Source organism: Mus caroli, unplaced genomic scaffold (genome assembly GCF_978045245.1).
Source record: "Mus caroli unplaced genomic scaffold, Mus_caroli_1 scaffold_20, whole genome shotgun sequence".
NCBI lineage: Eukaryota > Metazoa > Chordata > Mammalia > Rodentia > Muridae > Mus > Mus caroli.
The window spans coordinates 43,912,915-43,930,646 of record NW_028227275.1 but is presented as its reverse complement, the minus strand read 5'-3'; the positions used below and the strand labels follow the sequence as shown (position 1 = coordinate 43,930,646).

The 17,732-nt window shown below is 41.9% G+C and overlaps 1 protein-coding gene across 1 annotated transcript in view; it reads left to right on the top strand.

Annotated features, from left to right (window-relative positions):
* Prune2 (prune homolog 2 with BCH domain) overlaps positions 1–17,732 on the top strand; it is a 267,188-nt gene that overhangs the window by 223,854 nt on the left and 25,602 nt on the right. Inside the window, exon 12 of the mRNA XM_085833931.1 lies at positions 13,098–13,271. Within this exon, the coding sequence (XP_085690057.1) occupies positions 13,098–13,271 (174 nt within the window). The remainder of the gene's footprint in view (positions 1–13,097; positions 13,272–17,732) is intronic.

Below are 17,732 nucleotides of genomic sequence, written 5' to 3'. Positions count from 1 at the left end.
CAGTTAAAAATACACAAATATAAAGTAAGAGGATACCTTGAATTCATTTATCTCTGCCACCTCAGTCTTCCCAAGATACTCCATCCACCCCATCTGCTCTCGCCCACTCCTTCTAGTCCAGCTGTCCCCTGGTGTCCCAGCTCTTCTTGCTAATCTACTGACTTGAGATCACACTGAAGGCAGCTATGGCTGGTCCCTCCCTCCCCTTGCCTTTTGCTCTGCTGTCTCCGTGGAGAGCTTTGTCACACCATATCTGAGCGTTATATTTATAAATAGTAAATCTGTCAAGCAAAGTGGTGGTGCCCGAGCTAGCTGGTAATTAAAGCTGCCACTTGCTGACATGGCTCTTTTATTTAGTTGATATTGTCATGTTGAAAGAGGCAATTGAATGACCTCAGTTGTTCTAGGTCTTAAACTCACAGAGTTGGATTTTAGTATATGCTGAACTCTAAAATTCACTTTGATTTCAAACAAAAGGTGCATAGCTAAACACGATTATAAACAAATAAATAAGCAAGACAAAACATTAACTACCCAAAACACAGTTTGTGTAAATAGCTATATTCTGTACAGCAGACATGGATAACCACTGGGTAGGAAGATTGGAATATAAATATATTTAAGCCTAGTATATGAAGTAAGTGCTTAAAAAGCTTTCTGTCTTCAGAATTTTCAGGTAAGCAATGAATAAGAATCTGGATGATGTTTCTTATTCATTCATCCTAGTTAGGGATTTGCTTTTTTTTTAGGCAAGGTTAAGTGATAAGATTTCAGGTGTGCTACCAGCCTGACTATCAAATCCTTTCAAGTATTTCAAAAGTGTCAATTTTTTTTATTGGCCAAATGGACAATTTTGTACTGTTTACTGTATTTTATAGGATATATCACAAGTATTTTAGAGATAATTTTAGAGATAGTTCATGTGTCCTCTGTAAAACAGACTGTTTTCTCCCACTGACGATGAAATCACAGAGACATGGGAGTTACATGGTCTGTGAAAGTTACACAGTTGTAAATGCCTGTATGTAAAGTTACATAGCATCTGCTGTGGTTTGAATAAAAATGGCCCACATAGTCTCATAGGGAGTGGCACTACTAGGAGGTGTAGCTTTGTTGGAGGAATTATGTCGCCATAAGGATGGGCTTTGAGGTCTCAGACACTCAGGCCAGGCCTAGTGGTTTAGTTGCTCTTCCTGCTTCCTGCTGCTGATCCAAATGTAGAATTCCCAGCTACCGCTCTAACACCATGTCTACCGGTGTGCTACCTCCAAGCTACCGGTATGCTTTCCTCCATGATGACAGTGGACTAAACCTCTGAGTGTGTAAGCCAGCCCCAGTTAAATGTTTTTCTTCATGGTGTCTCTTCACAGCGATAGAAACCATAACTAAGACAACATTTTAAGAAAAAGCGTTGTGTTGGCAGCTTGTTCATGCTGCTTTCCTGTCTCAGTATGATGACTAAGGAATGGGGTGGGGTGAGATCTTTTACTAAATTGAGCCTGCATATAGAAAACAAGATGTGAAAGTTCGCGTTTGCATGTTTGCTTCTGTAGGCCACATTGTTGCTTTAAAAATCTGTCCTTTACAGCCTCCGGAATTTTCCCACAAGTCCCTCTTTTATTTAGCAGCTGATGACCAACTGCTTTTCCAGGGTATTTGCCTAACATTGCCAATTTTCTTATGGAAAGACAATTTAATCTCTCCATTGAAATACCCCAGTTTGTTCCCTTCCAATCAGTTTTCCTTTATAGCGGTGTCCAAACAGTTGGGAAATATAATTACGGCATGATTTCTGTGCCAACGAAATCAGAACTACAGAGATAGTGAGGGGCTTGGAGGTTTGTCATTCATATGAAGAGTAATCCTGATTTTCCTTTCAATGCATCGTGATACTAACCCTGAAAACAAAATACTCCAAGGTTAAGGGGGGAAATGATGACCTCATTCTATTTCCCAAACCAACCACAGCATAATTTTTCTCACAATTCAGAGCTCAGGTGCGACAAAGGCTATTTATCATGGATGTGGGAAGATTGCAAAGAATTTGACCTGTGTGTTTCTGATAAGAACATCAGAGGCAGTGTGCTGTGCTTTTAGACCACCAGGGTTCCCAAGTGATGTTTGGTGACCCCAGGCAAGCAGCTTTTCCAACACTGAAGCTTTTCCAATGCCTGAAGACAGCATTCTGGCTGACAGGCATGCCAGTATTATCTCAGTCAGAGCCACACCTTTTACATTCCTACTGGTGTTCTTCCTTATTTTCAGCACCAACAGGCAGTCAGCTTTATAAAAGCAAGTCCTGTTTCCACACTGAACATTCAAGTGATGACATTAGGTTCGTATATCTGATTTTTTTTTTAATTTTTGTACACTGAATTTTTTTTTAAGATTAATTTTTAGCATTTATTTAAATTTTCTGTCTCTCTGTGTGTATGTGTGAATATGTGTGCAGAGGTGCCAGTGACGTCCAAATGAGGTAGTAGACAGATTCGCCTGAGCCCTAAGACTGAAGGTCCTGAACACTGAGCTTGGGTCTTCTCAGTAAGAGCAGTATGGACTCTTAACTGAACTTTTGTACCCAAATTGACTTCCTGTCTGTTATTTATCACCAAGGGAATTTTGATATTTTAAGCTGTGTACTGGGTGTCTTTCCTGAAACTAGAAAACATCAGGCGCCATGCCTTCTGAGAGCTTTCCTGACATTCATGCAATGTCCAGATGTAGAAGGCTGACCAGCTTTCACCCTATAGGAAGGCCACTCTTGAACTAGTTGTGGCCAGTGTAGCACAGAACATTCAAGAGCATATGCTACATCATCTCAGAAAGCCAGGAGGAAACATTCTGGTTGGCTTCTTTCTTATCTGTGATGGCCTATTTGTCTCCAACACCTGTGATGGGAAGGATTATCAGTGAGGAAAAAAAAACTTCTTAGTGACTAGGAGAGGACCATAGTGAGAACCGATTTGGAGGATCGGGGAGAGTTAATGAGTACAGAACATATCTTTGTTAGCTGGGAAATCAAGGCAGAGGGTTTAAAGATGTAACAGAATTATTAAAATCAGGAAGGTGCTGCTAACTAGGGCAACTGAGTAGAGCATCTTTACCGTCCACTAGCTCGTGTTGTTGGCTCTGGACATGGACACCTAACAAGTCCTTAAAGTGCTCTGAAGAGTTTTCGTCTTCTTCCTTTCTTTCTTCCCTCCCTTCTCTGTTCTCTTCTTTGCTCTATCCTGTTCTCCATCTATCTCCTTCTCCTCTTCTTTGTCCTCCCTCCCCCCACAACTCTTCCCCTGCAACCCACATGCTTAGCAATCATTCTGCCACTGAACCACACCCCGTCCTCTCCCTGTTTCCAAGTGATTCTTCTTTTATCCCAATTTATGCCGATGAGAAGGGAAGTAGATGGAACCACAGCAGTGCAGTAGTTCCCAAATTCTGAAGCATTAGGCCTAACGCCTCAAAAACAGTCCCATGAAAATGTGCATATGGTATGTGTGTTTCTGTGTGTGTATATGCATCTATATGTATGTGTGTGTGCCTATATGTTTTTGTTTGTGCTGTGTGTGCCTATACATGTATGCATGTGTATGTTTGTGTGTGTATGTCTGTGCATGTGTGTGTTTGTGTATTTGTGTGTGTGTCTATGTTTGCATGTGCATGCTTTTAAGATAGAAGGGTCCTTTCTTACTGCCCTCATTTGTGTTCCGTAGCTGTGATAAAGACCATGACCTTGGTAAAGACCAAGACCGTGGAGAGGAAAGGGTTTACTTCATCTTGCAGCTCACAGTTCTTCCTTGTAGGAAGTCAAGGCAGGAACTCAAAGAAGAAACCCAAAGGTTTTGGGACCTGAAGGAGAGGCCATGGTGGAATGCCTGCTTACTGGCCTATTCTTATCACTTGGTCACTCCCATCTTATAAGAGCCAGGACCACCTTCCCAAGGGTGGCACTTCCCACAGTGAGCTGAGTCCTCCCATATCGATCATTAATCAAGAAAATACCCTACCTATCTGACAACAAGCTATCTGATGGAGGCATTTCCTCAGCTGAGGTCCGCTCGTCCCAAACTTGACCCCAGCTTGTGTCAAGTTGACAAAAACTAACTAGTGCACGTACTAAGATGTTGTAATAAAAAAAAAACAGAAAAAAATTTATCAAGAGCAAGATTGAAATTTCTTTTTGGTAGTGAGTATATAGCATGCATGTAAATTGAAAAGCATGCACATAAATTGAAAAGCTAAGTGCAAGGAAAGACAGTTATTGCAGTACCTGTCAGGGCTCTGTGTGGGGATCTCTACCAGATCAGTGAGGGCCACCGGGAGAGTATTAGCAGGCACCCTCACGTGAGTGAGAGAAATAGAAGTAGCAATGAGCCTTGTAAAATTCTTACCCTCTTTAGTTATTAAAATAACACACATCTTAAATCGTCAAGGATTAAAATGTCTGACAGTCTACCGTGTTTTGAAAACAGACGGAAACAGGCCCTTACATCTTTTAGTGTGACATATCAAGGATGAAAATATCCATGAAAGCGAAATGCTCTACACCCAGTGATGCAGGCAAGATGCTGTTCTTAGAAAATTATCCTACAGCCATATGAGTTCAAAGATGTAATACTCCTATGTAAAGCAAATTCTTTAAAAGAAAAAAAATGATAAAATACAATAAAATTTAACTACTTCATCGTGGAATTGATAAGCTAAGAGACTTCAAGAAAGCAAAATACTTGAGAGCTAGTTCTAAATTGAGCAGGGTTATAATTCCTGAGATGAGGAGACGCCTGTGCTATTGGATAGGATCAATTGTCAGACAGAGGAATTCATGCTCATTTTTAAAGGGTAAGGGTAACACTGAGGAGAGGTGGCATTTTCAAGAACTTCTTTGTGGCTTATAGTTTTAAGTGTTACTTTTTTTTTCAACTAATAAACTATGTGTATAGGGCTCTTGGGTTAACATCCTAGTTGCATGTCAATTATCTAGTTCCCTCCCTCCTCTTCCCCCACCCTCACTACTTCCTTCATCATCTTCACTTGCATCTGTAGCAACTAATAGCCTTCCTTGAAAACATACCCCTCTCTGCTAGAGTACGAAGTTTACATTAGGGCTCACTTCTGATGCTCAACATTCCATGGGTTTAGACACAGTGCAAAGTGACCTGTAATTTATCCTTCCTTCCCCTGTGTTGCGTGACAGCATTCCTCTGGAGACATGGACAAACATCTACCCACCCCAGACAGGGAACAATAGAGCAAAGAAAGGATGTTATCAAAGTTCAACTCAGTAAAACAGTGAGTTTTATTGGAGTTACTAACAAGAGTAAGGTTGAGGGGTGACATAGAGGAGCAGAAATGACTCAACCCACAGTGATCACTAAAAGCCTACTTAGCACACTGAACAGCCTGCAGAGTGCTCCATAGGTAGACCATGTCTGTTTCAGGCAGATGGGTTGCTCTGGACTTGTTTTGGGTAGCAGGGCTGGTTTCTGCCTCTTCCAGGTAGCTCAACGTGTCTGAGAGTGTTCTAGGCAGCCTAGCTTATTTGTCTTTCGATGGTCCTTGGAGCTTATATGTGCTTTAAGAGGGAAGGGCTGTGTGTAAAGTGGTCAGTTTCAGGAACTTCCTGAAGCCTTTGGATTATTTACTTCCAAAGTTAAGGGGCTTCCCTGCTGGCTGAAAGGCTTCACCTCCCTTAGAACATTTTCTGAATTAGCTTCCCTTAGACTGAGGGTTTCTTATGACAGAAACTTGTCACACAGAACCATCTAACCTTTGGGTGCGAAGGATTTATTGTCTCTCTAGCTTTGCCCTTTTACAGAATGTCATGTAGAATCACACAGTAAGTGGCCTTTCAGATAGATAGTCTTCTCTTATGCATTTATGATTCCTTCATATCTGGAGGATTCATTTCTTTTCAGCCCTCAGGAATATTCCAGTGTGTGCATGTGACACTTTGTTTTTCTGTCACCAATTGACAGGCATCTTAGTTCCTTTGAAGTTTTGGCAAGTATGAATGAAGTTACTATAAACATACATGTGGAGATTTTTATCTGGAAATACCCTCCTGTTGGCTAATTACAGAGGAGTTGAACTGTATGAATGAAGTTTATTTATAAGAAACTTCCAAACTGTCTTCCAAAGTTACCGGAATATTTCCATCCTCATGAAAGTCCCTGATACACCACATTTTCACTAGTTTGGTGCTTGTCAGGGTTTTGGACTCTGGCCTTTCTAATAGCAGTGTCCGTGGTCATAGTTTACTATTGTGATATCTTAAAATGCTCTAATGATAAATGATGTCATACATATTTTCTTATGATTCCTTGGTGTCTGTATCTTCACTGGTGAGGTGATGTGTGCTCAGTTCTTTTGCCTCAGTGTTTATGTGTGTACACATGCACACTTGTGCATGTGTCTGTGTATTGTATTGTATTGTTAGGAACTGAACACAGGACCTTGTAAATAGCAGGAAAACACTCCACCACTGAGGTATAGTACCAGCACCATTTTACTGCTTAGTTGTTTATCAAATTATTCATCCTCTTATTGTTAAGTCTTAAACACTTTTGAATATTTTGAATAATAATCATTTACCAGATCTGTATTCTATAAATATATTCTCCTAATCTGTAGCTTCCTTCTTATTCTCTTGGTATTATTTTACATAGAGCTTGTTTTCAACTTCAACACAGTCTAGATTTTCAATTACTTATTTCATGAATTTAAAGTCATCAATTTCAGACCCTGGCCTGGTGGCTCATACCTTCAGGCCAAAGCTGAGGCAGGAGGCATGCTTGTGCTCATGAGTTCTAGACCAGCCCAGTAAGTATGGCAACCTCTATTAAAACAAACAAACAAACAAATGAACGAACACCATCTCTTTGCCAAGGTGAACTAGATTTTCTCTTATATTGTCTTCTATGAGCTTCATAGTATGAGCATTTTACAATAGCTAATTTGTGAGCAGATGCAGGTTTAAGTCTATATATTACACAGATATATATATATATATAATATGTGTGTATGTATATATATATATGATAGTGGAGGGGATATATATATATATATATATATATACATACATATACATACATACACACACATACACACACACACACACACACACACACACACACACACACACATCCCCTCCAGAGATCACTAGGAACAAACTAGAGCAGGCTAGTGCCAAATACACATGTTTTTCTATGTATATATACACATACATACACACAAACACATATATATCTTATTTTGTTTATTTATTTTGTGGGTATGTGTTTATGTATGTGTGAGTATGGTATATGTGAATTTGCACACATGTGTGTGCATTATGCATGGAGAGGTCAGAGAAGGGCACTGGGTATCCTCCTCTATCTCTTTCTGCCCTGTTCCTTTTAGGTAGAGTATCTCCTTGAACCCAGAATTCAGATTTTATGGCATGGCTGGAAGCCAAGATAGACCCTCTTGTCTTTGCTCCCACCAGTGCAGAGGATTGGTATGCACTGGCCCATTCGTGCCTTGTTACTAGAATAGAGGGGTATGATCTCCTGCCCTCATGCTCATACGGCAAGTGCTAATAACAAGAGCCACCTCTTCAGCTGTATATACACTGTGGTGGTTTGAATACATATGGCCCCCATAGATCAATGTGTTTGAATGCTTAGTCGTAGAGAGTGGCACCATTAGGAGGTGTGGACTTGTTGGAAAAAGTATGCCACTGTGGAGGTGGACCTTAAGGTTATATATGCTCAAAACTATGCTCAGTGTGGCAGAGAGTGTCTCCTTCTGCTCCCTGTGGATCAAGATGTAGAACTCTCAGCTCCTTCAGCACCATGTCTACTGCACATTCCCATGTTTCCCACCATGAGGATAATGGACTAAACCTCTGAAACTGTAAGCCAGACCCAATTAAACATTTTCTTCTGTAAGAGTTACCTTGGTTATGGTGTCTCTTCACGGCAATGGAAAAAACCCTAAGACATACATCTTCTTACTTGTAGATGTCCAGGAGTCCCAGTGCCATTTATTGAAAAGACTATCTATGTCCATGGTGTTGCCAATGTTTTTTTTTTTTTTTTTGCCAAAATAATTTCACTGTGTTTGTGTGGCATACATTTTAATTTAATAAATCCAATAAAGGCTGTTTAGTACCCAGTAAGAAAAAAAGAAAGAGGGCCCGAAATCTTTCCTGTCTGGGCCACTGCCCTGAGCAGATCTTGAGTGTGAACTCTGCAGCCAGTCACACAACACCCAAAAGAAGCTCCACTCCCAGGTGCTCTAACATACCCAGGACCACAGGATAACAGGATCACAGGATCTCTGACACACCCAGAATCTAAGGATCACAGGATCACAGAGACAGCTGAATTCTGAAGAGTTCTGACACAACCAGGATCACAGGAAGGACAGGCTCCAGTTAGATATATCGAAGGGAGGTAGCACTAGAGATAATCAGATGGTGGGAGGCAAGCATAAGAACATAAGTAACAGAAACCAAGGTTACTTGGCATCATCAGAACCCAATTCTCCCATAATAGCAAGTCGTGGATACACCATCACACTGGAAAAGCAAAATTAAGATCTAAAATCATTTCTCATGATGGTGATAGAGGACTTTAAGAAGGACATAAATATCTCCCTTAAGGAAATACAGGAGAACACAGGTAAACAGTTGAAGCCCTTAAAGAGGAAACAGAAAAATCCATTAAAGAATTACAGGGAAACACAACCAAACAGGTGAAGGAAATGAAAAACCCATCCAAGACCTAAAAATGGAAATAGAAACAATAAAGAAATCACAAAAGGAGACAACTCCGGAGTTAGGAAAACTAGGAACGAGATCAAAAGTCATAGATGCAAGCATACAGGATACAACAGAATACAGGAGATAAAAGAGAGAATCTTGGGTGCAGAAGATACCATTGAAAATGTTGACACAACAGTCAAAGAAAATGCTAAAAGCAAAAAGCTCCTAACTCAAAACATCCAGGAAATCCAGGACAAAATGAAAAGACCAAACCTAAGGATAATAGGTGTAGAAGAGTGTGAAGATTCCCAACTTAAAGGGCCAGTAAATATCTTCAACAAAATTATAGAAGAAAACATCCCTGTCCTAAAGAAAGAGATGCCCATGGACATACAAGAAACCTACAGAACTCCAAATAGACTGAACCAGAAAAGAGATTCCTTCTGTCACATAATAATCAAAACACCAAATTCACTAAACAAACAGAATATTAAAAGCAGTAAGGGAAAAAGGTCAAGTAATATATAAAGGCAGATCTATCAGAATTACACCAGATTTCTCACCAGAGACTATGAAAGCTAGAAGATCCCAGACAGATGTCATAAGACCCTAAGAGAACACAAATGCCAGCACAGGCTACTATACCCAGCAAAACTCTCAATTCTCCATAGATGGAGAAACCAAGATATTCCATGACAAAACCAAATTTACACAATATCTTCCTATAAATCCAGACCTACAAGGGATAATAAATGGAAAACTCCAACACAAACAGGGAAACTACACCCTAGAAAAAGCAAGAAAGTAATCTTTCTAAAACCCAAAAGAAGATAGCCACATAAACATAATTCTTCTTCTCACAACAAAAGTAACAGGAAGTAACAATCACTTTTCCTTAATATCTCTTAACATCAATGGACTCAATTCCCCAAAATAGACATAGACTAGCCTATTGGATACATAAACAGGACCCAGCATTTTGCTGCATACAGGAAATGCACCTTGAAAACACACCTCAGTGACAAAGACAGACACTACCTCAGAGTAAAAGGTTGGAATCCAATTTTCCAAGTAAATGGTCCCAAGAAACAAGCTGGAGTAGCCATTCTAAGATCAAAGAAAATCAAAAACTTTCAACCAAAAGTTATCAACTTTTGATAACTTTCAACCAAAAGTTATCAAAAAAGATAAGGAAGGACACTTCATACTGGTCAGAGGAAAAATCTACCAACATGAACTCTCAATTGTGAACATCTATGTTCCAAATTCAAGGAACCCATATTCATAAAAGAAACTTTACTAAAGCTCAAAGCACAAAATACACACCACACAGTAAATGGTGGGAGACTTCAACACCCCACTCTCAGCAATGGATAGGTCACAGAAGAAGAAGCTAAACAGAGACACAGTGAAACTGACAGAGATTGTGAGCTAGGTAGATCTGAAGGATGTTTTTTTTTTTTTTTTTTTTTTTTTTTTTTTTTTTTTTTTTTTTGGTTTTTCGAGACAGGGTTTCTCTTTATAGCTCTGGCTGTCCTGGAGCTCACTTTGTAGACCAGGCTGGCCTCGAACTCAGAAATCCGCCTGCCTCTGCCTCCCGAGTGCTGGGATTAAAGGCGTGCGCCACCACGCCCGGCTCTGAAGTATGTTTATAGAACATTTCATCCTAAAGCAGGGGAATATATCTTTTCCTTGGCACCTCATGGTACCTTTTCCAAAACTGACCATGTAATTGGTCGCAGGGCAGGCCTCGACAGACACAGGAAGATTGAGCTGATCCCATGCATCCTATCAGATCACCACGGACTAAGGCTGGTCTGAAATATCAACAAAAACGAGGGAAAGCCCACATACACATGAAAGCTGAACAATGCCCTACTCCATGATAAGTTGATCGAGGAGGAAAGAAAGAAAGACTTTTTAGAATCTAATGAAAATGAAGGCACATCATACCAAAACTTATGGAAAACAATGAAAGCAGTGATAGGAGGAAAGCTCATAGCTCTAAGTGCCTCCAAAGAGAAACTGAAGAGAGCTTACACTAGCAGCTGGACAGTACACCTTAAAGCTCTAGCACAAAAAGAAGCAAATACACCCAAGAGGAGTAGACAGCAGGAAATGATCAAGCAAATAGAAACAAAAAGAACTGTACAAAGAAGCAACAAACCCAGGACCTGGTTCTTTGAGAAAAATCAACAAGATAGATAAACCCTTAGCAGACTAACCAGAGGGCACAGAGACAGAATACAAATTAATAAAATCAGAAGTGAAAAGGGAGACATAACAATGAAATATATCTTAAAATAATTCTTATGTGTGTTGAATATTAACAGTTGAAAATATTAAAATCGTGTTCTACAAACATCATGGAAATAGCATTGATATTTTTTCTCAGTGTGCTTGAAATTAGCATTTTCTTAATGTTTAACTTCAAAGAGTTTTTGCTATTTTGAAATTTTTAAAATATACTTACTGATAAATTTAAAAAAAATTAAAAACAAAGAAAGAAAAGAAAGAAAAAACCACTCCCCCCAAAACAACAAAGTGTGTGAAAAAAAGCCCAAAAAACAAAACAGATAAATGCAAATACAAACACACAACATACCTTTCCCCATCCCTTTACAGAGATCACCAGGGATTAGAGCAAGTGAGGGAACACTGTAGGAAGTTTGGTGGGCAGTGAGTTCACCAAAGTTTAGATGCATGGTGAGTTCATCAAGGGTTTGTGTGTGTGGGGATGCTCCTAAATCAATGGTGGGCATATGTCTACATGGGCATCAGAAGATATACCATGCTCTTTTAGACATACTCTAAACCTAGAGTTCTTAGGTGTCAGGGAGAAGATGAGAAGATGCTAGCCGAGAGAGCTAGCATTAACAGCCAAGTTTCCCACCTCAAGGAGAAAGGGTGAAATACCAGACAAATGAAGGTGGCATGGTGTTCGCATCCTTGACAAGCTGCTGAGTGCTGTTGGGAACATAGTGGGACCAGAATGAGCCAGGGCTCTGTGGGTGGTATGGCGGTTGGTGTTGGCAAAAAGAGCAAGGGCTTCCCAGCTGACCTTCAGTTTCCAGTACTAAGTAGTTAGGTACTGGTGTATATTTAGTGACTGCCAAATCTTCCAGGATGCAACGTTGTTTGTGGGTCCTCATAGGCTGTGTCTAGTTCCAAGGGCTTGCTCAAGCTTTCCTGGTTTTGCTCACTCACTTTCCCAGAGTGTGAGTGTTCTGAGTAGGCTTCTAAACTAACTGTGGGGCATGTCAAGGGAAGTGAGTATTAAAGGTGGCTCAGACAAAGATCCACAAGCCCAAGGTATTCACAGCCTCTTCAGACCGAGAGTCACACCCAAGGCATGTCAGTAGCTTAGGAGAGTTTACAGAGCACACTATGGCTTGTATTTGCTGCTAGCTTTGTTACTAACAGTTTCTGCATTGGTCTATTGTTTAATACCTGCTGCCCTACCCAGTGCCGGTGGGTAGGAAGCACAGCACTGCTGTTACTATCATTATGCTACAGGAAGATTGAGACCAAGAACAGTGTAATTTAAATGGTCTTTTTCCACTGTATAAAAATATGAAGGATAATATCTCAGAACTAGGGGAGACGATATAGATAACCTTTCTCTTTAGATCATTTAAAGCTAAGAAGACTACCCTTTGTTAATCTTTACCAGTACTTCTAGTGAAAATAGTTAGCAGTTGCAGCTTATTCTTTTAATAAACAACATGATTATTTTGAATGCATAAGAACAAATTTCCTACCAAAGAATACTCAGTGGGACTTTTGCTGCTGTTGTTGCTTTGTGAACCCAAAATTTCCAGTCTACAAAGCTGCTTGTGTCTCATTTACTCTACAATCTTTGCTGTAGCATATTTTGAAACAATGCATGGAGAGTGTTACCAGACTTGTGTATAAGCATATGTCCTAGCTTCACAACAGAACAGGAGCTTCATCCCTGTCCTATGAGACTTACAGGAGAGGTCTAAGCCTGGGAGCATCATCAAGTTAAGGCATTCAAACAGTCCAAACAACTGGGGGAAGGAGGACCAAGGAAGCCAAAGGCACCTGGGCCTGATATCACCCAACCAGAAAGACCTATAGTGCTTACCCAGCATGAACAAGGTTGGTACTAGAACTCCAACCTCAACTGTTCCTACTTCAGCATGGCCTTAGGAAATGGTTTGGTTCATCAATCAGTCCATAAGGTAGGTGTCGTGTGGTCAGGCTGCTGCCCGGCCCTAAGGAAACAATGGGTGCTATGCAGCTCTAGTAGGTGTCTCTGCAAGTAGGTGTCTTACAATCCAGTCTCCTGTCTGCTTTTCCTGTGAAGTCCTGCTCTGTGCTTCACTTCCAGAAGATCCCACGGCCAACAAAAGCTCTGGTCAAGAGTCAGAGTCTATTCCAGAGTATACGGCTGAAGAGGAGCGAGAAGACAACCGGCTGTGGAGGACGGTGGTCATCGGGGAGCAGGAGCAACGGATTGACATGAAGGTCATTGAACCCTACAGGAGAGTCATTTCTCACGGAGGTACTCAATCTGTTCGAGTCCAGGAAGTGGGAGAAGCCAACTCTAGTTTTCACTGGGAAACAAATGCGGGTCCAGCTGAGTTCTCAGTGCTTAGAACCCCAGAGTGATTATAAGACCTGGAGTGGCTGCCTGTCCTCTACAGAGGCTCTGACTCATCTTGTTAGATTCAGCCTAATAGTTACTTCCCCTACGCTAAGTTTGTTTACCTGTGAACCACATTAAATTTGGAACAGACAAAAGCTAATCACCATCAAAACCTCCATTTTGGCAAGAGACCCAGCAGAGGGCAAAGTGTGTCTTGTATGTCCAGTGTTTTACCTGAGGGCTCCGGGCACCCATGTGGCTTTGATCAATTGGAGATTCAGAAAAAAAAAAAAAAGTCAGATGAGCACAGACATTGCATTGAATGTTGTTGACTTCAGAAAACATCAGTGGCTGTTTGGTTTGTCTGCTGCATGTGTCCCTGTCCTGTCATCTCAAGGCACCTCCCTAACCACCTAGACATCCGTGAAAATGTGCCAGTTCATGAGACAGCTGCTGCTGTCGGTGCTCTCTATACCCTAATGAGAACTAGGAAACTCACTAGTGCAGTGCATTAAGGGTTTGCTTTTCAGCACTAGTGGCTAAAACCAGGGGTTCGCATATGCTAGGTAAAGGCTCCACCACTGAGCTGTATCCTTAGCCCTTCTTGATACTTCATCAAATCAAGAGAATTCGATTTCTAAGGAGCACACAGTTATGTTGGGCAATTATCCCTCCCACAATGCATCTCTCACCTTCCTTCTCATGTATCACTACCTCCCATGAGCACCAGGGCCACCCAAGGAAACTGATTGACTGAGAGACAAGGATACCCTTAGGATTCATTGACCAGACCGTTCTATTTCCTGCCTTACTGTATGCCCTAGAACAGCAGTGTGGCCCTGGGATGGCTGCTGTGGGCAGGGGTAGGATCCTCTGAGAGGAATCTCATCTCTCCCACAGTCTTTTGGAATGATGCTGAGCAAAGCTTGCTGAGAGTAGCCAAGGACTGTAGAGTTGAGCCCTTGCCTGGGATATGAAGCAAAACCAGAATCCTTCTCCAGTGTTCACAGAAGTCCTCCTTGCTTCAAAGTGCCCCTCTGGTAGTTTTGTTTTGTTTACTTTGGGAAGTAAACAAACAAACAAACAAATCTCACAAAGATTGACTACAGAATGGCTGACTGGGCTTTCTCTAAAATGCATGGAAAATATAGAAAAGTCTGCCAGAGTAAGTCAAAGTCACCTGGAGATGAGGCCCGGACATGCTTCCCCTGGCTCTCTGTCTTTTTTTTTTTTTTTTTTTTCCTGGCTCTCTGTCTTAAAGCCCATGTCATGAAAAGGCTGGCTCATGTTCTTCTGTCACTGTAAGGCCAAACTACCTCTTAATACCTCAGTGGAATCACCTATTTGTCTTTTGAAGCTCAGTCAAATCAAGTGAGTTGGGTGTCCTGGTGTCCAGGTCATTGGAATCAGGCCAGAGTGGTCACCAGGAGTACACTTGGTGGTGAAGACTGTCTCTGCCTGCCATGGTCTCTGTAAAGTCCATCTGTGATCCGAGGAAACTCGTTTGCTGAGCTCCATCCCTGCCACCTCCCCCCCTTGGCACTGGCTCCTCTCCACAGTGTGTTGTGTGCACTTGGATCTTGTCTGAGTGAATCAGTTTGTGTTGAAGAGAAGGCCACCTTTCCTTTCCCTGGCTCTGCCTCAGTCTCCTCCAAGCACCCAGCTGCATGAATATGCCTCTGGCTGTCCCCTCGGCCCACCCATTATCAAGAAGCCACCTCTCCCTACATGCTGGGCAGCTTTTGTGCTCTAGGTCAGAATCGCTCAGATGTTACTTCTGAATTTGACAAAGTTTAGTCTTCCATGTTGGAAACTCACACCACTCTCCTGAATTCTGTGGGAACACAGCATCTTAGCATCCAGCCAAGCTCCTCAGCCTGGCTTCTGGGGGACATGTCAAAACAGACGGCACAGTAGACACAGTAGAGTCTTGCTTCTGAGCTCCCATTTGCTCTGAAGATGTTTCCTGTCAGTCCCAAGAGAAACTTCCGCTAGGACAGTGTTCAGCACAGGAAACTGCAAGGTGGGAGCAACCAAGGGCTTAGAGAAACTGACCCACTGTCAGAGGCTGCCCAGGATTCACAGCTGTGTTTATAATTCACTCTTCAGATTTGGTAACCATGGCACGAGCACCCTGTGCACAGTTCAGGGTCTCGGACCTTGGTACATCCCCTAGCGTTCTCTGGCCTCAGCTACTCTATCTGCTGAAAGAGGCAGATTGTGTTGCCAATGTTCACATCTTATGGACCCAGGAATAACATTCTTGTCATCTGCTTAACACCCCTACTACCACCACTAGAAAAAAGCAAGATGCGTGATGGATGGTTTTACATAGCCCATGCCAAGGGATCATATGGAAGCCAGACCTGATATGTATAGTTTTTATAGGTAGAGCTGAGAGTAAGGTCACTGAATAACCAAGAGCCGTCATACTGAAGGACGTTAACAAAGAGTTTCCTTTCTTCTTCTCTTTTTACTTCTCTTATTTCACTCTAGGAGACTCAGGTAACCTTCTCTGCAGTGTTGCTGGACAAACAAGCCTGGAGAGCATGAGCAGAAGCCTTGCTGGCTGGTGTGTGTGTGTGTGTGTTCTGTTGCACCCGTGACATCTTTCCTTCTCTCTCCATTCCATTTGCTGGCCGGCAAACTTGTGTCACATCTCTTTCATGCCTCTTGGGTCACCTCAGGTAAGGTCTGCCATCACTGCTCCATAGGGGCGCAGGAGGCTCCATGGTGGAGTTGCTGGCACCCACCCATCCCTGGCTGCCACCAGAACATGCATCTTATGCCTGCCTCTTGTTTATAAGAACAGCATCTGACAAGTTAATATTTAAACAACCACGCTCCAAGCCAGGCCTTTGATACCAGCTACTTGGGAGTCTAAGACAGGGAAATTCTAAATGTAAGGCTTCCTAGGCTATAGAGTAATTGGAGGCCAACCTGGGCAACTTATTGAGACGCTGACTCAAAATGAATATAAAAATAAGACTGAAGATGAGGCTTAGCAGAAGAACATTGCCACAGTCTATGCCAGGACTTAGGTGCAATCCCCAGTATAAATAGACAGGCAAACAAAATTTCATATGAATTTTGTTGTTACCAACAGGCAACTTTACCTGAACAGTGGCATGGTTTGGGACAGAAGATGAGGGGTTAGCTGGTCCCAGAAAGCATCTGTATAGAGGACTACAGAGAAAAGTACCTCATTCTAGTTACTGTTCTTACTCATAAGTATTTTATTTTGTTTTATTTTATTTTATTTTATTTTATTGAGATAGGAACTAGATGTACGGCCCAGGGCATCCTTGAACTAATAATCTTTCTGCTATAGCATCCCAAGTGCTATGATTGCCAGAATATGCTACCATGTCTCACTGGTAAGCAGTTATTTTTTCAAGCACGTCCAAAGCCTCACTCCAAAGATATCAGTTCACAATTTAGGGGACAGGCTTTCTCGTGAAAATCCCCCTCTTCCTCTGTTGCTGTTCTTGCAATCCCCCCTTATTTTCTTCCCTTTCATTTTGCCCCATTTTTTCTTACAGCTCATCTACTCGAAGTGCCTAGGGTCATTTTTATTTGTAAACTCAGCAACTTTTATACAAAGCTAATGGCTCATGTGGACAGCGCCCCTGTGTGCTCCTTTGTTAGACGGTACGGGGATTGCAATGCCACGGCATTCTGAGCACACATAACATTTCTTAGGGATCCCCCGGAAGCAGAAAAGCTCATGGAATAGCCCTGATCTCAGCGAGGTGACGCCTGCGGCTGACAGCTGTGTTGGGAAAGATGGTCTGTGCTTGCTCTCCCAGTGGGACTGTGGCATCAACCCTTTTGTGTCTGATGCTTATGTTCTCCTGTGCTGTCTGAACTGTATGTCTTCATGTTAGCTCACGTCAGCATCCCTTGCGGATTTCCATTTATCTGTGAGTCCTTGGAAGTAAAACTGTTTGAAACAGGAACTTCCAGCATAAAAGAACTCTCTTGAGATTTTCTTCACGCTAACACTCTGAGAAGGAGCTGGGAGATAACTACGTAATGGCAATCATGGACTTGAAGCAGCAAGACCAGAGGGAGGCTGAGGGGATGCTGTCTCACAAATATGCTACACCAGATGTAATATGGACATAGGCGGCATCTTGTATGATAAGTGGCAAAAGCAGAAAACAAAAACAAAACAAAAACAAAAAGCAAAAACAAAGCCATCCTGTACAACACCCCAAACTAGTCACGCTTACAAGCATTTTTAGTTCACTTTCCTCCCGCTTTGCTGGTGGTAGAGTCATAATCGGTATCTCTGTAAGGGACATCATGGGGAACCCATCCCAATCTACCATCAACATTTGCCTGCTACATCCCCACCAGAACCATAGCCACACA